This window comes from Aotus nancymaae, unplaced genomic scaffold, assembly GCF_030222135.1.
Source record: "Aotus nancymaae isolate 86718 unplaced genomic scaffold, 86718_ANA_hifiasm-v0.15.2.pri h1tg000028l, whole genome shotgun sequence".
NCBI lineage: Eukaryota > Metazoa > Chordata > Mammalia > Primates > Aotidae > Aotus > Aotus nancymaae.
In genome coordinates, this window is record NW_026988441.1 from 9,468,594 (window position 1) to 9,489,235 (window position 20,642).

General features: G+C 53.3%; 2 protein-coding genes across 5 annotated transcripts in view; one reads left to right on the forward strand and one right to left on the reverse strand.

Annotated features, from left to right (window-relative positions):
• ERCC1 (ERCC excision repair 1, endonuclease non-catalytic subunit) overlaps positions 1 to 20,642 on the forward strand; it is a 66,950-nt gene that overhangs the window by 2,096 nt on the left and 44,212 nt on the right. The gene's annotated exons all lie outside the window — the stretch shown is intronic.
• FOSB (FosB proto-oncogene, AP-1 transcription factor subunit) lies at positions 2,042 to 9,214 on the reverse strand. Of its 4 annotated transcripts, XM_064381157.1 has the most exons (5): positions 8,507 to 9,214; positions 6,273 to 6,593; positions 5,922 to 6,029; positions 4,511 to 4,666; positions 2,042 to 4,370 (listed from the first exon to the last, which is right to left on the reverse strand). In XM_064381157.1, exons 1-5 carry the CDS (start codon positions 8,630 to 8,632, stop codon positions 4,368 to 4,370), a joined length of 714 nt encoding a protein of 237 aa, XP_064237227.1. In that variant the 5' UTR covers positions 8,633 to 9,214; the 3' UTR covers positions 2,042 to 4,367. The 4 variants fall into 4 exon arrangements, with proteins under 4 accessions (XP_064237227.1, XP_012302023.1, XP_064237225.1 ...); XM_012446600.2 differs by having other exon boundaries at positions 2,042 to 4,666; XM_064381155.1 differs by lacking the exon at positions 8,507 to 9,214 and adding an exon at positions 7,432 to 7,825 and having other exon boundaries at positions 3,879 to 4,666.

Here is a 20,642-nt window from a genome sequence, read left to right on the forward strand (position 1 = left end):
CCGGCAGTCACCCTCAGTCTGGGACCGGAGGGGTCTTTCGTAAATCACAAACCTCCTCCTGCCCCTCTCATGTTCAAAACCAGCCATGGCTCCCCAGTGCTCTGAAGAGAAGATCTAAACTCCTTAGTGGGGAATGTCATCATAATACCTGCAGAATCTGGTCTCTACTAACCCCTCTTTCCACATCTGTGGCTCCAGTCCTCATGAACCTCTAAGTTTTCTTTTTCTTTTTCTTCTTTTTTTTTTTTTTTTTTTTTTTTTGAGATGGAGTCTCACTCTGTTGCCCAGGCTGGAGTGTAGTGGCGTGATCTTGGCTCACTGCAACATCAGCCTTCTGCGTTCAAGCGATTCTCCTGCCTGAGCCTCCTAAGTAGCTGGGATCACAGGTGCCTGCCACCACGCCTGGCTAATTTTTTGTATTCTTTAGTAGAGACAGGGTTTCACTGTGTTGGTTAGGCTGGTCTTGAACGTCTGACCTCAGGTGATCCACCCGCCTTGGCCTCCCAAAGTGCTGGGATTACAGGAGTGAGCCACCGCACCCAGCCCTCTAAGTGTTCTCAATGTATCAAGCCTTCTCCCCACCAACAGATCTTTGCCTGTGCTATTTTCTTGGTCTCAGCCTTTTTCTAGTTCTTTCTATACTCTCTATTTATCCTCTAGGACTCAGCTCAGCTGGCCCCTCCTCCAGAAAGTTTTTCCCGACTCCCAGTCCAAGCTAGGTGTGTCCCTGCTCTGCTTCCCTAGCCCCGTGGACTCCCCCAACCCCATCCACTTTAGGTTGTCCCTGACTGGAACGGGGCATGTGTCCCCCAGTGGACTGTGAGCCCCAGGAGGGCAGAACCTGACGCTCAGTCCCTGCAGTGCCTCCAACACTGCCTGGCACAGTTGGGTCGGTGCCTAGCACATTTTTTTGAATGCATTAATACATGGAATTCCACCATGACAGCTGCCCTTGCTTACTCATTTACCAACGCGTCTGAGCGACCGCTGTACCCCCACCTCAATTCCCAGAGGACTTGCTGTTATGCAAATGAGAGAGGGCTTGGATTTCGCAATGGGGATGGCTCCGCTCTATCTTTGAACAACAAGGAAAATGACAATATATTTGCTTTGGTCGGTCTTGGGTTGGCCCCAATCGTGGTCATATGAAAACAAAAGGAAACACATCTTCAGCGTAGTGATTGCTGTTTTTGTAGTTGTAATTTGTTAAAAAACAACAACAACAAAAAAACCAAAAAACAAGCTGACTCCTCGTTCTTAGCCTGGTGGTCTTTAGTAGTTTGCTGTGCGAGTTTCTCAAGATCATCTTCTTTTTTTTTTCTTCTAAACATAGTGAGATGGGTTTGGGGTGGGGGGCGGGTCTCACTATGTGGCCCAGGCTGGCCTCCTACCTTGGCCTCCCAAAGAGCTGGGATTACAGGTGCAAGCCGCTGTGCCCGGCCCGTTAAGCTTCTTCTGTGTGTAGTTTATCTGCTTAGTATCTGCTTTTAACCCATTGAGTACACAAGCTCCATCACCAGGAGACCTTTGTCACCCCACACCTGCAGGCTAAACTTCTGCCCCCTTACTTTTTTTTTTTGAGACAGAGTTTCACTCTGTTGCCCAGGATGGAGTGCAGTGGCGCGATCTCGGCTCACTGTAACCTCCTTGCCTCAACCTCCCAAGTAGCTGGGATTACAGGTGTACACCACCACACCAGGCTAATTTTTGCAAATTTTGTAGAGACAGGGTTTCACCATCTTGGCCAGGCAGGTCTCAAACTCCTGACCTCCAGTGATCCGCCCGTCTCGGCCTCCCAAAGTGCTGGGATTATAGGCGTGAGCCACCGTGCCTGGGAGGCACTGCCTGTGTGTACAGAAGTCCTGACTATCTACCTTCCTTTCAGCCTGCTGTAGCCCCATTAACTAGCAGGAATTCCCGCATGGGTGTGTGTGTCTGTGTGTGTGTGTAGTCCTTCCAACAATCTAACCTCACCCCCTCTTACTAAAAGGAAGTCAGGCAGGGGGCATCAGGAGGAAATAAAACACTGCACCCTGGCGAATGCATTTTTAAGAGCTTTTTATTGGCAACAGTGCAGAACCAAGGGAGAGGGGACGGCCCATCGCCAGTCTGCCCCAGCCTCCCCCCGGGGTCAGGTGCAAAATACAAAAAGAGAACCACAAATACAGCAGAGGGTGGGGGGGCCAGGGATTCATTGAATTGTGATTGGCAGGGGCAGGCCCTGCTCACATTCTCACACTCGCACCCAGAATTCTCACAGATTGTAAAAATCTACGATCCCTCGGGCTTACTCACAGAAAGTAAAATCTCATGTCCCCAGTGAACCCAGAGTCAGACAACAGCTGGGGCATCCGCAGGGACAGTCACAAAGGAGACAAGTGGAAATGCTCAGATGAACATAGGCGGGGAGAAAAGATGGAGGGAGAGAGACCGTCAGGAACGATCAGAGGGGCCAGGACAATCAGAAAAGGGTCAGCCTGAGACAGGCTGAGCCAGAGTTTTCTAGAAGCAGTTTCCAATTCAACGGCTCGCTTTGAGGGCCAACATGACCTAGGCCGAGGTTGCAGAAGCGCTCACACACGCACACGCGCACGCACACACACACACACCCATATATAATATATTTATTTATACATAATAGATATAATTGCCTTTCAGAAACCAGGAAAGGGATAAATAGCTACGGAATGGGTCTGGGATCGGGATGGGAGACTCGTGACAAGGGGCACGTGGAATGTTTTTCATGCAACACGGATGGAGGGCGGCGTGGCCCACCCCCCCGATATTAAAAAATATAAATTTGCCTCATAAAGAAATCCTCATGAGATGAAGCGCAGGGAACGGCGGGGTGGAAGAGCGAAAACCAGGGTTGGGGCTGGGGGGACTTGGGCATGGGATCGTGAGATTCCAGCCCCATGAGTTTGCCAGTCCAAAAATATTGGGGGTTTAGGGGTACTAAAGCCTCAGCCCTGAAATCTTCTCCGGAAAAATGTCACACCCCCTTGCTCCCTTCCTAGAGAGGATGTTGGGGGCCAAGGGATGGGAGAAGGTGGCGTCCTAGGCTGGGGATGGGTCAGGGGCCTTGAAGAAAAAGGCCAGGGCTTAGGGCTGAGGGTCCTGAGGAGAGAGAGAAGCCACATAGATGGAGGACTGTCATCCCCTTCTCAGTTCTGTCACCCTCCTTGAGTCTAACTCACTGTTGAGGGGAGGGAGAAGGGGGATGGAGAGGAGACTGAGGAGAGGCTTTAGGGAGTGGGGTGCATTATTCCTCCAGAGGGGTGCTGCCCCACCCAGCTGCACCCCACAATCTGGCCAACTCATTTCACAGTATAAATCACTCCAGCAGGACGGCATCACAACACCCCCTGCTGCCTGAAATCAGAGCGGCCCAACGAGGAAGGCCAGGAGGGTCGGCTGGCAGGGGCCAGGGGCTTGGGGTAACACTGTCATCAGAAACAGGGCTGGGGGCTGATTTCGGGGTGGGGAGCCTTAGGAGGCCAGAGATTCCAATCAGAGCCAGATTTCCTGGGACGGTGTGGCTAGACAGTCAGGGAAGGACGTTCACATTTCAAAAGAAGTCTGGTCGGGTGAGATTATTCTGGGGGGGGGCATCGAATTCCCTTTAAGGGGGGGCTCAATTCTGCCCAGAGGGAAAGAGGATCTAACCCCATGGAAATGTGGGATAAATAAGCTAAAGTCGGGAGTACAGGGGAACCAACCTAGGCACCCCCCTATAAGGGTGGGTGTAGGAGACGCTGGGTGGGGGGTGGCATTTTTCCTTGTTGAGCCTCTCTGGAGAGGACTCCGGCCCGCCCCCTCAGCCCACCTCCCACCCCGTCCCCTCATCCTCACACAGGACTGCCCGAAGGTGGGCGTCACCCCACCTCCCTCCCCACCCATCCCCAGAGCTTAGGTTGACCTCAGAGAGCCAACAGGCAGCTGGGGGTGTCCATCCCCTTCCCACCCCCTGCCCCCAAAGTCACCAGTTCTCCGGCCTCGCCGGGGCACAGAAACAAGAGGCTGGACAAAATACAACGAATCCTCCTGTCCGATGGCATGGCGCAGCGGCCGCAGAGGGTCAGACGGAGGAGCCAGGGAGGCCGCACGCCCACTTTTTGTCTTCCCCTCTCTCCTCCTCCTCCTCCTCCTCCTCCTCTTCCAAGTCTCTCTCCCTCGTGTGTTTGTTTGTTTTGTGTGTCTAAAGAGTTCACAGAGCAAGGAGGGAGGGCGAGTTCAGGGGATCGGAAGGCTGGTCACTGCCGCTGGTGCGCTGGGCGCCGGGGAACGCGGACTCCGGGCAGGTGAGGACAAACGAAGAAGTGTACGAAGGGTTAACAACGGGGAAGGGGTCGCCGAGGACTTGAACTTCACTGTGTGTAAAGAGAGAAGCTGTCAGGTTGGGGGGTGCGTCTTGGCTGGTCTGGAAGGGCAGGGGCGGTGGTGGCGGGGGCGGCAGCAGCCAGCTGAAGCCATCTTCCTTAGCCGGTGCTGAGCCCGGCAAATCTCTCACCTCCGCCAGCGGGCCCGGCCCGGGCCCCTCTTCGTAGGGGATCTTGCAGCCCGGTTTGTGGGCCACCAGCACAAACTCCAGACGTTCCTTCTCCTTTTGGAGCTCGGCGATCTCCGACTCCAGCTCTGCTTTTTCTTCCTCCAGCTGATCTGTCTCCTGAGGCCAGGGAGGCCAGGTCACCGAAGAGAGTGGAAAAAGGAGGAAAAAGCATGTCAGTGACCGGGAAACTCGGGTCATGGCTCCCCTGGATTTGCTGCTGGAAGGCAGCCCCCTGAGATGGAATCCCAGTGGCCATGGGATTTGGGGCAAGAGTCTTGCCTTCTAGGAGCCTCAGTTTCCCCCATCTGTCCAAAGGATAGTAGGGAAGGGGCCAGATTTATGGGGAAGTCTCTGGTGTGCAGGAGGCACGCAGAGTTTGTTGAATGAATGAACAATCGTTATGTGGTTGGTTTTGTTTTGTTTTTGAGACAGAGTCTCGGTCTGCCCCCCAGGCTGGAGTGCAGTGGTGCAATCATGGCTCACTGCAGCCTGGACCTCCTGGGCTCAAGGGATCCGCCCACCACAGCCTCCAGAGTAGCTGGGACCACATTGGTGTGCACCGTCACATCCACCTAATTTTTTTTTTTTTTTTTTTTGGTGGGGTAGGGACAAGGTCTCCCTATGTTGCCCAGGCTGGTATCGAACTCCTGGACTCAAGCGATCCTCCTGCCTTGGCCTCTCAAAGTGCTGGGATCACAGGCATGAGCCACCGTTGTGTGATTTTAATGTGTCCCCTTCTATTACCCTTCCCTCTCTACCTCCCCGGGAAGAGCAGGAAAGTTGACAATTCTCTTGTTCCCTCAAGGAGTAACAGCTCACTCTGCAGGCATACCGCGGGAACTCTCAGACCATGGGTGAATGTAGGAAGGGAGTGGGTTTTGGGGGATGCCACCAGCACCAAGAGAACTGTGGGTAGCTAGGGCAGGAGGTGGAATAATTTCATTTCACAGGCTCTCCAGAATGTTAAGGGTAGAAGGAGCCTGGGAGATTTGATGAGGGTTTGCAGAGATGGAGAAACTGAGGCAAAATGGGTTGTTACTTGCCAAAGACCAGATGGGAGAAATGAGAGGAGCTCCCCTCTCCTCAAGGGCCCCATGTGGCCCCTCGGGATGAAATCAAGGCTAGGAAACTAGGGCAAGCGGTCAGGAAATGGGGAGGGCAGGAGTGGATTTAAGTACATGGGGGTCTGTGTTCATGCCTGGGGCTACCCCATCTGCCACACCAGTACCGAGTTCCATATGTGGAATATAGTTCTCAACCCAGGATAAGGGGACAGGTGGAGAGGTGGTCAGAGAATGGGGAGAGAGCTCCCGTCAGCATCCCCTCTCCCACCCCAGGGCCTGTCCTCTCCCACCCCAGGGCCTGTCCTCACCGCCTGGAGTCGGTCGGTCAGCTCCCTCCGCCGGTTCCTGCATTTAGCTGCTGCTAGTTTATTTCGTTCCCGGCGCACCCTTCGCTTCTCCTCTTCCTCTGGGGTTAGCTGAGTGGGGAAGATGGAGGCCATTAGATTTGGGGATACAGTGCTCCTCCACCCATTCCAAACCTCTACTTCTTTCAGAACCCCCAGTAGCTAAAAAACCAGCCTCCAGTCCTCGCTCATGTAGCAAGGATCTTGGGTTTTCTGTAACACGGAGGCCTTAAAGGAGCCCCCTCCATTCATGAGAAACTTCCTGCCTCTCTTGCTTCCCCCTACCCAGGCCAAGTCCTGGTGCCCCTTACTCACCGTCTCCTCTCGGGGTCTCCTAGGCCGGGCTCGAGCCGGGCGGGCAGGCCCAGGCCCACTGGTGGCTCCGCTGGTGGAAGGCCCGCCACTGCCACTTGCTCCGCCACTGCTGTAGCCACTTATGCCTGGCGTGGAGTAGCTGGTTCCTGGCATGTCGTAGGGGTCAACGACCGGGGGCTGGGAGGCCAGTGGCTGCCCCTGGGACTGGGCCATGGAAGAGATGAGGGTGGGTTGCACAAGCCACTGGAGATCCTGGCTGGTTGTGATCGCGGTGACCGTGGGCACGAAGGAACCGGGCATTTCCCCGAGACCGGCGCACTCCTACGGGGTGACACATACACACACAGGCGTAGACACACAAACAAAGACACCGACACACACACACCCAACACACATAACACACACCGACCCCGTGAGTGAGCACAGGGTGAGCGAGTGTGGATGTGTGTGTCACAGGGAAAAAGCCACAACACCCACCCTTCCACTACACCGTGACGCAGTGGTTAATGAGAGGATTTCTGCTCAACTGGCTTCTACCTCCTCCTTCTTCCTCGGGGAAAGGTTGCACGGTTCCAGCGGGTGGTGAATCACACCCCGGCTTGGTGACTCTTAGGTGTGGGGGGTGGAGAGGAGGCTGGACACAGCCGGGTGACAGAACCCCCGGGACGGAGCCACAGCCACACACACAGCCACAACACCCCACCCCCACCCCAGAGACAAGGGGAGGGAGAAGGAGAGGCCTTAGGCCAAGCCTTTCTCTACACTCACTCACACACACACACACCCCTCTGCGCGAGGTCCCATGCAGGGGCGGGGGTCCCAGTAAAAAGGATGTTTGGGGGACGGGCCTAGGAGTTTAGAACAACGTTTCAAGTTACTGTCTCTTCTCAGAGTGAGACTGACGAGTGACGGGGTAGGGTGAACGGACAGGTAGAGAAAAGTAACCACCGGGGCTCCCTCAGATTGTCGCGGAGCGGGATGGTTCCGGACCTGAGCCCCCAAGCCTCAGCAGCGCTCATCTCCCCCCTCCCGTAAATGGACTCCTGGAACTGCTCTGAAGGCTTAACTACTCTCTCGGGGGGCGTGGTGAGGGATGGGCTGGCTGGCCGGCCAATCAGCGTCCTGGGAACCCAGAGGGGGCGGAGCTCCTGGAGACCACCTGGCTGGTTGCCCTTCGGTTCGCGGTTCTAGTCCGGTCTTGGGACACCCCGCAGGGACCAGGCATCCGGAGCAGACGGAGTGGGAATGTGTCTCTGTGTGCCTGGGGAAGAGGGTGACAGCCACCGTATCTCCCCAAGAAATGCCGGCACACAGACAGACACTCCCGGCTCCTGAGAGCCCAGGGACCAGATCCCCGCAAGGGCCTCGCAGATCCATTGGATCGCAGAAAGCCGCTCTTGTCACGACAGGGATCCCCTCGCTCTGCCTTTCTAGAGGTGCCGAAAAGAGACCTAGCCGCCAAAGAACCACGGGTTCCGGGGACAGAGAGGGGGAAGGAAACTGCACTCTACAAATAGGAAGGGAAAGCTGATTGGCCAAGGCCCGCGCCCCGGCGGCCAATAGAAACGCCGGCTTTCCCCTCCCTTAGCAACGTGGCCCCGGCGTTCCAAAATAGAACGCTCCCGGGACGTCAGGGGCGGGGCGGACGAAGGGGGCGCCGCGCGCCGTGCGTGCCCCGCGTCAGACGGAGGATTCCAGCGCGTCAGCCGTTACGCACGGGTCCCCCGTTACGTCTCCGCGCAGGAGGCGGAGGCAGCGCTACCGAGGGTTCGAGGCCCCTCTTCCCGATGGGTGGAGGGCGCCCCGGCACCAAAGTGGGCGCTCCGAAGGAGGAGGAAAGGAAAGGAGGCTACTGGAAGCTTCTCCGGGATTTCCCCCACCTGCCTAACTGCGCTAGCTTCAGGTCAGGAACCCGAGCGGGGGACAGTCCCGGGGGCCGGCTCAAAGTTCTCAGCCCCGCTACCGCATACACGTTGCACTGAGCGGTGCATCCCCTCTCCCCAGCTCCAAAGCCTACCCTGCCTGCCGCGTTCGTTCCCTCCCTGCGCTCCACTCACACAACCAACTGCAAACATCTCCCGACTCTTTGCAGTTTGCAAAGTGCGCTCTGAGCCTTTTCCATCTCAGATCTAGGGTTCTGACGCGTCTTTATGTGGGGATTGGGGGTTATTCTTTTCACCTTTGACTTAAAAAATAAAACCTACAAAGCAGCACCCCTGTTATTAAAAACTTACCTGGGAGGCGGCGGCGGTGGGTGGACTGCCGAAGGAGTCCACCGAAGACAGATACTGAGACTCGGCAGAGGGTGAGGAGCTGCACCGGGAGCCGGAGTCGTAGTCTCCGGGAAAAGCCTGAAACATTTCCCTGGGCACAGGGGGGGCCCTGTGACCACGCTGAGGTCGCCGGGAAGCCAAGGCTATGGCCGGGTTGGGGAAGTAAGATGCGAGTCCGGGGTGAGCCGTGGAAGTCCCGCGTGAGCCGAGCGAGTCCTCAAAGTACACTGTCAGGGGAAGCTCGGGGAAGGAGCAGCGTCCCGTTCCAACAATGGCAAAGTTTCTGTGCAGTCTCTCTGCGGTGCCCAGATCCCCACAGGATGCCGCTGTACCTCCTGAAAGTGCAGGCTCCGTAGGACCCGGGGGCGAGGGAGGGGTTGCTCCCCCAGGGGCAGAAAGAGATGTCCCGCTGTACAGAATCAGCTTCAGCTACGGTCTCCTCCGCGCGTCCGGCGGGTCCCACTGGGGGAGGGGAGTTATAAAGAAAACGAAAAAAGTAAGTCCGTCCTCCAAAAGAAAAGAAATATCTAGAAGAATCTTTCCAAAAACTTTCTCTCCGGAAAAAAAATTAACAAAATTTCATAACCCCCAAGAAGAACCACATAATCAAGTTTCCAAGTCCTGGCTCCGCGTGTTCCTGCCGTGGCCGTAGCTCTCAGTCTTATGAATGAAGCAGACCCGCCAGCCTGTATTTATTTGCCGGGACCCGCCCCCCTGCTTACGTCACCCGCCCCTTGCTGAACAAACTTCCCGAAATCTCCGGTCCCGCCAAATTGAATCCCGTACCTTCCAGCGAGAGGTCTTTTCTGGACTCGATCTGGTCACTTGCACGACCCTCGGGGCCCTGGGGGTCTCGGGGGCTGCGTTCCGGGCCACTCGGCAGGAGGGGATCCCGGCCCCGCCTCTCCGGAGTTCCTGTGACGCAATTAGCCATATAAGGAGCTCGGCCGGCGCGGCGGAGTGTTTGTTTGGTATCCTAGCAATGACGTCAGAGGGAATCCCTCGTTCGTTAGCGCGCACCCGGCGCCCCGCCCGCGCCTGCGCAGTGCCACGCCGCCCCGGGGGCTGGTATTAATAGGCGTTAGACTAGCCCGGGAGGGTCCCCGCTGACCCGGGCGGGGAAGACCCCAGCCTGCAAGTTCCCCTCACTTCTGGCGCCCCCACCCACCCTGTTCTACGGTTGGTCCAGCGCCCCCATTCGAGAAGAAGAGATCTCCAAAAGGAGACGCTGGTTAGTGTGGTGTGGTCACGTAGGTGGGGAAACTGAGTCCCGAGCGGGCTGTGATGCCCAGGTGAAAGTGGAGGTAGTGGTGGGATTCCAAGGCTTGTCCCAGTTTCTATCTTGATCCGCTGTGCGAGCTTGGGAAATATTTTCCCTCTCTGAGCTTTAGCTTTAGTCTTCGCGGCTGGGCAAAGGATGTGTATCTTGGACCCTGCTGGCCTCCTAGCTCCGGCGTTCGGGAGGCTTGCGGGTTTGGAGGGGATGGGGAATGAAACTAAGGGAGGAACCTCTCTTCTGATGGTGTTGGGAGCCTCTTATTCTACCTTTTAAACCCCCCGGGGACAAAGAATGTGTAAGGGGGATGGAGGTATTATTATTAATTGCAATAATAATAATGAATGCCTTGTATTTGGCACTTGGCAAGCACAGCTCCTGTGCTACGCCTTTCAGAACAAGATTTGTAATCCTTAAAACAGCTCTGGAAGGTTAAGAGAGAAAAATCTTCATTTTATAAAAGAAAAAAAAAAGATACTCAGAGAGGTTAAATGACTTGCACAAGATCCCATCACAAGATATTCAAACCCAGAGTTGGCAGACTCCAGAGTTCCTACCCTTTCCATTTCTTTTCTGATTTCTGAGGACTGCCTGGTTGGATGAAACTCCCTGAAAAACCTGTGTCTGGGGATTGTTTAAATGATAATGGTGATAATAGTAGCTTCCACTTCTCAGGTCTTTCTATGTTTTACAAACTCCCTCTGACTGCTCTTAGCCTGCATTGTTGCAATCTACACCCAGAGGGGTAGAGCTGACTACCTGAGCAAACCTAGTTTGCAAATGGGGTTCAAGAGTTGGGTTTTTTATTTTATTTACTTACTTATTTTTGACTGAGTCTCACTCTGTTACCCAGACTGGAGTGCAGTGGCACGATCTTGACTTACTGCAACCTCCAACCTTCCAGGTTCAAGCAATTCTCCTGCCTCAGCCTCCTGAGTAGCTGGGATTACAGGTGCACACCACCACACCTGGCTAATTTTTGTGTTTTTAGTAGACATGGGGGTTTCTCCATGTTGGCCAGGCTGGTCTCAAACTCCCAACCTTGGATGATCCTCCTGCCTCGGCCTCCCAAAGTTCTGGGATTACAGGCGTGAGCCACCACGCCTGGACTAACTTGGGTATTTCTGAGACCACAACCCCCAACTCTTAAGTACCCACTGGGAAGAGTGCCACCAGCTACTTCACAAACCTCAGAGACCCCAGCACTTCCCTCCCAGTGCACAGCCTGGCCTAACCCTCAGCACAGAGGAAGAAGCACTTTTAAAACATTGGATTTCACAGGTTCAGAGAGGGGCAGGGCCTGTCTCAGGGTCACACAGCAAGTCTGTGGCAGAGCCAGAGTAATGGTTCTTAATTTCCAGGGGAGTCCTGAATCCCTGCCCCAACAGTAGGTAGGCTACAGGGAGATGTGGAAGCCTAGAGGGACAGGGGGAGCATAGGTGGAGGTTCAAGTTTCCAGACAAAAGTCCAGCCTCAAGTCCACCCCCTACCCTGTTCCCCCACACCCCCTCTGTCTGCCACCAGCCAGGAGGGAGGGACAGAGACAGGGGATGACACAGCAGCCACTAGTAGGCAGTGACTCGGCCCCAGCATCAGACAGGGAGTGACCCCTCATTCTCCTGTCCCATCCAAGCCCCTCATCTCCTCCTCCATGGAATAAAGAAACACACAAAGATCTACCCTGGCTGGCCAGAGACTCACACCCAACACAGGCGACACAGACATCCACACAGCCGCCCACCAGGTCACACGTGGGCACTCAGACGTTCACCCAGAGCCACATAGAAACAGCTTCACAGACACATGCCAGCATGTGGAAACACACTGTCATGTGGTTACCAACACACACAACACACATCCCTACACACACAAGAAGACATAAGGCTCAGGTGTACAGCTAAACAGGGACAGACCCCCAAAACACACAGACACCCCTAGACCTTTACTCAAGATGCACATATGATCTCACACACTGAAACACATACACCACTCAGAGATCAAGAGAGCAACACACACATATACACACACGCACGTACACACACAGACCAACAACCACACATCCTGTAGATGGACTTGTGTAAAGATCTTCACACAACCATAACAAGAGCTAATTCTTCCCAAGAGCTTATATTAACTTCTTTAATTCCCACAACACTCCTGTGAGGTACAAATGGTCACTTTACAGGAAGGGAAACAGAGGCCCAGAGACGTGAAGTCATTCACCCAGAGTCACACAGCAAGTAAGTAGCAGAGCTGGAATAACACCCTGCAGGGTGTCAGGCTTCAAAGTCTGTGCTTTGAACTATTATTATTATTTGAGATAGAATCTTGCTCTGTCATTCAGGCTAGAGTGCAGTGATGCAATCATAGTTTACTGTACTCTCGAACTCCTGGCCTCAAGCAATCCTCCTGCCTCAGCCTCCCAAGTAGCTAACACTATAGGTGCATACTACCATGCTCGACTAATTTTTTTTTTCTTTTAAGGACGAGTCTCACTTTTTCACCCAGGCTGGAGTGCAATGACGTGATCTTGACTCACTGCAACCTCCAGTTTAAGCAATTCTCCTGCCTCAGCCTCCCCAGTAGATGGGATTATAGGCATGTTCCACCACACCTGGCAATTTTTGCATTTTTAGTAGAGATGGGGTTTCACCCTGTTGGCCAGGCTGGTCTCAAACTCCTGACCTCAAGTGATCCACCTGCCTCGGCCTCCCAGAGTGCTGGGATTACAGGCGTGAGCCACCGTGCCTGGCCTAATTTTTTTATTTAAAAAAATTTTGGGAGGGCACTATATCCCACCTCATGAGACTGGTGGAAAGATTTCTTAAGGCTCCTGACAGATTGTAGGTGCTGGTTTTTTTACTAAAACGAAGTCTTGGCTGGGCGCAGTGGCTTACGCCTGTAATCGCAGCACTTTGGGAGGCCCAGGTGGACGAATCATGAAGTCAAGAGATCGAGACCATCCTGGCCAACATGGTGAAACCCCGTCTTTACTAAAAATACAAAAATTAGCTGGGCATGGTGGTGCGCGCCTGTAGTCCCAGCGACTTGGGAGGCTGAGGCAGGAGAATCGCTTTAACCCAGGAGGCGGAGGTTGCAGTGAGCCGAGATCACACCACTGTACTCCAGCCTGGTAACAGAGAGAGACTCCATCTCAAAAACCAAACAAACAAAAAGTCTTCCTGACCTTTATACATGTATACCCTCCTGACCCATATCTGTAGGTCACTTAAATTTATCATGGGCCCTAGGCACTGTGCCCCTGGGCCTAGGAGAGAAGTCGGCCCTGGAGACACACGTACACACACACACCCGCACTCACAGACATGACACACATACCTGCTCGGAGAGCATGGAGTGGGTAAGTCAAGTTCTTCTCCATAAGGCTCAATCCTTGCCAGGCATGGTGGCTCATGCCTATAATCTCAGCACTCTGGGAGGCCCAGGTGGGCAGATCACTTGAGCCCAGGAGTTCGAGGCCAGCCTGGACAACAATGGCAAGACCCTATCTCTACTAATAATACAAAAACTAGCTGGGTGTGGTGGCGTGTGTCTGTAGTCCGAGCTATTTGGGAGGTTGAGGTGAGAGGATGGCTTGAGCCTGGGAGGGTGAGGCTGCAGTGAGCCATGATCATGCCACTGCACTCCAGCCTGGGTGACAAAGTAAGACCCTGTCTCAAAAATAATAATAATAAGGCCAGGTGCAGAGGCTCACGCCTGTAATCCCAGCACTTTGGGAGGCCAAGGTGAGTGGATCAGGAGGTCAACAGATCGAGACCATCCTGGCCAACATAGTGAAACCCCATCTCTAGTAAAATACAAAAAAATTAGCTGGGCATGGTGGCGCATGCCTGTAGTCCCAGCTATTCAGGAGGCTGAAGCAATAGAATTGCTTGAACCTGGGAGGCGGATGTTGCAGTGAGCCAACATTGCGCCACTGCACTCCAGCCTGGGTGACAGAGCGAGCCTCTGTCTCAAAAATAATAATAATAAAAAATAAAATAAAATAAAAAGCTCCTCTTGAAAGGAGAGCTTCCAGGAGGAGGAGGACTTGAGCGTGAGAAGAGGGCTGGATCTCCGCTCTGGCTTCCAAGGGCTCAGCTCTGCTTAGGAGAGATGGGTAGGGGAGCCTTAGCCTTCTGCCCCCACCAGGGTGGAGGTGGGTGACAGTGCCCACGCTGGCCTTCCTCAGAGTATCCTGTAAACAGCTCCAGGCAGACTCTGTGAAGGCCAGCCACAGCACGGTCTTCTCATCTTCCTTTGGCCAAACCCCTGTTCATCTGTTCCTCAGTTTCCCCCTCTGTAGAACAAGAAGGTTGAGTGACAGTGGTCTATGAAATTCCTTTCCAGTTCTGAAATTTAGTAATACAGAGGAGGAGGAGGGCTGGGTGTGGTGGCTCATGCCTGTAATCCCAGAACTTTGGGAGGCCTAGGCAGGAAGCTCTCTGGAGGCCAGGAGTTCAAGACCAGCCTGGGCAACATAGTGAGACCCCATCTCTACAAGAAATTTAAAAATTAGCTGGGCATGATGGAACACGCCTGTAGTCCCAGCTACTTGGGAGGCAGAGGCAGGGGCATCACTTGAGCCCTGAGAGATTGAGGATGCAGTAAGATATGACCGTACCACTGCACTCCAGCCTGAGCAACAGCATGAGACCCTGTTCCCCACCCCCTAAAAAATAAAAATAAAAAAATAGAAAGGAGGAAGAGGAGCTGCTGAAAGCAAGCACTTAAGAAGTGTGCTTCGCGCTTTCACGCCCATCATCTCAGTTAATCCTCACTCCACGTCAGTCCCCTATGTGGATTCTGTTTTGATCTCCTTGAACAGAAAAGGAAACTGAGGTACAGGGAGGTTAAGCCAGAGAGCAGCGCTTCTCAATTCGTGGTGACCACAAATTGCCTGGAGAGCCGGCAGATCTGCTGTGGTCATCTTTTTTCTTTTATTTATTTTTAATATTTATGTATTTATTTGAGATGGAGTTTCACTCTTGTTGCCCAGGCTGTAATGCAATGGTGCACTCTCAGCTCACTGCAACCTCCACCTCCTGGGTTCAAGTGATTCTCCTGCCTCAGCCTCCTGAGTAGCTGGGATTACAGGCACGCGCCACCATGCCCAGCTAATTTTTTGTATTTTTAGTAGAGATGGGGTTTCTCAATGTTGGTTAGGCTGGTCTCGAACTCCCAACCTCAGGTGATCCACCCACCTCAGCCTTCCAAAGTGCAGGGATTACAGAGGTGAGCCGCTGCGCCTAGTGTATTATTTTATTTTTTAATTTTAATTTTATTATTATTATTTTTTTACCTGAACATAGCTGTAAACTGTTCTGAGATATTTTATTTTAAGATGGAGTTTCGCTCTTGTTGCCCAGGCTGGAGTGCAATGGTGCAATCTCAGCTCACTGCAACCTCTGCCACCCGAGTTCAAGTGATTCTCCTACCTCAGCCTCCCAAGTAGCTGGGATTACAGGTATGCACCACCACACTTGGCTAATTTTTATATATTTTTAGTAAAGACGGGGTTTTGCCATGTTGGCCAGGCTAGTCACAAACTCCTGACCTCAGGTGATCCACCTACCTTGGCCTCCGAAAGTGCCGGTATTACAGGGGCGAGCCACGGCACCCAGCCTATTATTATTTTTAAGATGGAGTCTTGCTCTGTTGCCTAGGCTGGAGTGCAATGGCACAATCTTGGTTCACTGCAACCTCCACCTCACGGGTTCAAGTGATTCTCTTGCCTCATCCTCCTGAGTAGCTGGGATTACAGGCATGTGCTACCATGCCCAACTAATTTTTTTTTATTTTTAGTAGAGACAGGGTTTCACCATGTTGGCCAAGCTGGTCTTGAACTCCTGACCTCAAATGATCCGCCTGCCTCAGCTTCCCAAACTGTTGGGATTACAGGTGTGAGCCACCTTGCCAGCCATCTGCATTTTCAGCAAGCCCCCTGGTGGTGTGGAAACTGGCTCCAGGGACACCCCCTGGGAGGAGCCAGGTCTGCGGGTTTCTGAGGCTCCAGAGGAGGGGAGGGACATATTCATGAGTGTGCACGCACTGCGGGTGTGTGTTGAACTGTTGTGCCTGTGACCTCTGGGAGGGCAGATCCAGGCTGATTTAGTAAGGGCTGCCTCCTTGGTGCTCAGCATTGAATAGTGAGTGTGACTGGGTGGCTAAGCCGCCCCGCATGGAGCAATCCCGAGAGCCTCCTGGAGGAGACATCCGTGGAGTTTCATCTCTACTAAATATACAAAAATTAGTTGGGCGCAGTGGCACACACCTGTAATCCCAGGTACTTGGTGCTAAGGCATGAGAATCACTTGAATCCAGGAAGCAGACAGATGCTGCAGTGAACTGAGATCACGCCACTGCACTCCATCCTGGGTGACAGAGTGAGACTCTGTCTAAAAAAAAAAAAAAGGAATAAATGTTTGCTGAGTAAATGGATCTTCACCATTCATTCATTTATTCATTCCTAAACTCTAACAGACTCTCAGACAGAAATATATCTGGGCCTCTCTTCTGCCATGAAGACAGAGACAGATACATACATAGACAGGCTGAGATGTCCACCTACGCATCCTGAGGTACACACCAATTTACAGATCTCAACAGGCACACGCCTTTCACCTTTGTCTGCGCAGGCACCTGATGACTGTTTATTTTTGTTTTTGCTTTTGTTTTGAGACAAGGTCTTGCTCTGTCGCCTAGGCTGGAGTGCAGTGGCGCAATCTTGGCTCGCTGCAGTCTCCACCTTCCAGGTTCAAATGATCCTCCTGCCTAGGCTTCCCAAAGTGCTGGGATTACAGGCATGAGCCACCGCGCCCAGTGGCACGATGACTGTTTGAACACACAATCACACACATAGAGCAAAGCATGTGCAGTTGTGCATACACATCACATAGGTGTTTACACCCCAAACACACAGTAAATGACACACACCTTTGTCTACATAGACACACGGCTACACACACACACAAATGGGTAGAGCTAGGACCACCACTGTCACAGTGATATCCTCAGAGCTGTGGATTTCAAGAATTTCTTTTTTTTTTTTTGAGACAGGGTCTCCCTCTGTTGCCCGGGCTGGAGTGCGGTGGTGCAATGTCAGCTCACGGCAGCCTCCACCTCCCAGGCTTAAGGGATCCCCCTGCCTCAGCCCCCCAAGTAGTATCTGGGACTACGGGTGCCCGTTGCCATGCCCAGCTAATTTTTGTATTTTTTGTAGAGACCAGGTCTCACTATGTTGCCCAGGCTGTTCAAGAATTCCTGAACTTAAGTGATCCACCCGCCTGGGCCTCCGAAAGCGCTAATGCTACAGACCTGAGCCACTGCTCCCGGCCTATGTGAAGAATTTCTTAGATATTCGCACATACAGGCATGTGTGCGAAGGTTCACTCACAGTCACACCGGTACTAAGAGCTCCTAAAGTCCCACTGACTTGCTCAGAGTGCCATTGAAATCTACAGAACAAGGCACTCAAGGCACACAGACACACAGAATCACACACCCATCTTCCACTGCCATGTAGTCTCTTCCACACTCACAACTACACACACACATATATGGGCATGTACAGAGTAAGGCAGACACACACAGGTGCAGACACAGAGCTAAGCAGAGAGCCACCCTCAGTTGCAGACTTGTTTCAGGCCCTGGCTAGGGGTGACGGTCACTGTGGGGACTGTCTCTCACCCACCCCCAACCCGAGTGCACACCACGTGCAACTGACTACAGCCACTCCAGGCATTGGGTGGCAAGAGGCTAGAGCAAGCCAGGAGGACTTCCTGGTGGAGGCAGATCTAGACAATCATCATCTAGTTCTGAAGAGTTATGAATGAGCAGGAAGTCCCTGAAACACTCTCTCCCTGCTACAGACATATATAACCAAAGAAGAGACAGCAGGAAGGACTACAGGGAGGTAAGAAGTAGAACTGGACCAGGCCAGGCGCGGTGGCTCAAGCCTGTAATCCCAGCACTTTGGGAGGCCGAGGTGGGTGGATCACAAGGTCAACAGATCGAGACCATTCTGGTCAACACGGTGAAACCCCGTCTCTGCTAATACAAAAAAAATTAGCTGGGCATGGTGGCGCGTGCCTGTAATCCCAGCTACTCAGGAGGCTGAGGCAGGAGAATTGCCTGAACCCAGGAGGCGGAGGTTGCGGTGAGCCGAGATCGCGCCATTGCACTCCAGCCTGGGTAACAAGAGCGAAACTCTGTCTAAAAAAAAAAAAAAAAAAAGAAGTAGAACTGGACCAAGGCAGTGAGGGCGACTTTTTGGAGGCCTTCCTAGTTGGACTTAAGGATAAAAATAATATGTGCTTGACCAGGCGCGGTGACTCACGCCTGTAATCCCAGTGCTTTGGGAGGCCTAGGCGGGTGGATCACCTGAGGTCTGGAGTTCGAGACCAGCCTGACCAACATGGTGAAACCCCGTCTTACTAAAATTACAAAAATTAGCTGGGCATGGCGGTGGGCCCCTTTAATCCCTGCTATTTGGGAGGCTGAGGCACGAGAATCTCTTGAACCTGGGACGTGGAGGTTGCAGTGAGCCAAGATCCCACCAATGTGCTCCAGCCTGGGCGGTAGAGAGAGACTCCATCTCAAAAAAAAGAAAAAAAAACAACAAAAAAGGAAATAATACGCTTAGTACTTAGACTCATAACAGAGCCACTTGCGGAAGCTTACTGTCTATGTACGTACCAGGTGCCGCACATACAGATGCAGATGACTTTCTTTTTCCTTTCTCTCTCTCTTTTTTTTTTTTTTTGAGACAAGGTCTTGTTCTGTCGCCCAGGTTGGAGTGCAATGGCACGATCTCAGCTCACTGCAACTTCCACCTCCCAGGCTAAAGCGGTCCTCCCACCTTAGCCTCCTTAGTAGCTGGGTCTACAGGCATGAGCCACCATGCCCAGCTAATTTTTATATTTTTTTGTAGAGATCGGATCTCACTATGTTGCCCAGGCTGATCTCAAACTCTTGGGCTGCAGCGATCCACCCACCTTGGCCTCCCAAAGTGTTGGGATTACAGGTGTGAGCCACCAAAAGAGTGAAAGGATCACTTGAGCTCAGGAGTTTGAGACCAGCCTGGGCAACATAGTGAGACGTCATCTCCATTATTTAAGAAAAAAATTGTAGTGGCCGGGCGCAGTGGCTCACGCCTGTAATCCCAGCACTTTGGGAGGCCGAGGCGGGTGGATCACGAGGTCAAGAGATCAAGACCATCCTGGTCAACATGGTGAAACCCCGTCTCTACTAAAAATTAAAAAAAATTAGCTGGGCATGGTGGTGCGTGCCTGTAATCCCAGTTAGTCAGGAGGCTGAGGCAGGAGAATTGCCTGAACCCAGGAGGCGGAGGTTGCGGTGAGCCGAGATCGTGCCATTGCACTCCAGCCTGGGTAACAAGAGCGAAACTCTGTCTCAAAAAAAAAGAAAAAAAATGTAGAATGCCTAGAACAGCTGCTGGCAGAAAGTAAGTTCCCCATAAGCATAAGCTATTACAATAATAGTGGTTTTTTTGAGGGGGATAGGATCTTGCTCTGTTGTCCAGGCTGGTGCACAGCAGTGCAATTAATAGCTCACTGCCGTGTCAAACTCCAGCACTAAAGCGGTCCTCCTGCCACAGCCTCCTGAGTAGCTGGGACTGCAGCCACACACCACCACATCCAGCTAATTTTAAATTTTTCTTTGCAGAGAAGGGGTCTTGTTATGATGTCCAGGCTGGTCTTGAACTTCTGGCCTCCAAGGGATCCTCCCACCTCTGCCTCATGAGTCACTGTGCCTGGCCTAATAACGATTGTTATTACCCCCACTCAAGAGATGAGGAAACTGTCCCTTAGGCCTCAGTCCCTCAGGGAACTTGCCCGACCAGCAGGCTTGTGGGCGGTGAGGCTCAGCAGGCCTGGGGTGGGTAGAGTCAGGGCCTCCCCAGGGCTGGGTGTTGAGTGTGCTGTGCGCCCCTGCGTGTGTAAGCACATTGGTGATTCCATTGTTCTCTGACTGACTCTTATGACCAAGTCTCTTACGACTTGGTGATTCTCTGCGCAAACACTCAGACCCCAACCCACCCCTGTGGGTCACCCAGCCGCTGCCCACAAGCCGCAGCCTCCCCGTCACACTCACACGTGCTTCCTCCTCACCCGCCAGGGCCTCCCCACAGGGGCTCCTTCCTAAACTCTCTCCTTCCTGCCCCACGTGGACTCCTGCGGCTGGGTGGTCTCTGGCTGTAGCCACCCTGTCCCTGACTCAGGCCCCATGCCCCCTCACTGACCCTTATGTGGCCAGCCCAGCCCCCGCAGCCAGACGGCCACTCGGGGGTGTTGCAGGGGGTCACAGCAGGCCACGTGCCCAGGGTGGCTGAATTCCGTCTGTGATTCAGTCGGCTTGTCTAGGCTGCCGGGGTTGCCCTGGCCGGGTGATGTCAGCGGCCAGGTATGTGGCTGGGGTTTCTCCCGGGGTGACTCAGGCTCCTGAACTACTCTCTCCCTCCTGCAGACACTCTGGGCTGCTGTCCAGGGCGGGCAGGCGGCTGGCCGCCCGACACTCCTTTCCCAGGCCCCCTCCACGCCCTCTTCAGCATAGAGCTGCGGGAACAGCAGGGCTGGGGGTCTGGCACAGGAGGGATCCCAGAGGCCAGGGCCTCAGTCCAGCCTTCCCCTAAGACCAGGACTCACAAGTGGTTGTGAGATGACATTCATTCATTCATTCAGCCATTCAAAGATTACATCAGCACCCCTACACACACACGCGCACACACACACACACACACCAGTCACGCACTCTAGGTGCTAGGGACAGAGCAGGAAAGAAGACAGACAAAAATAAAAA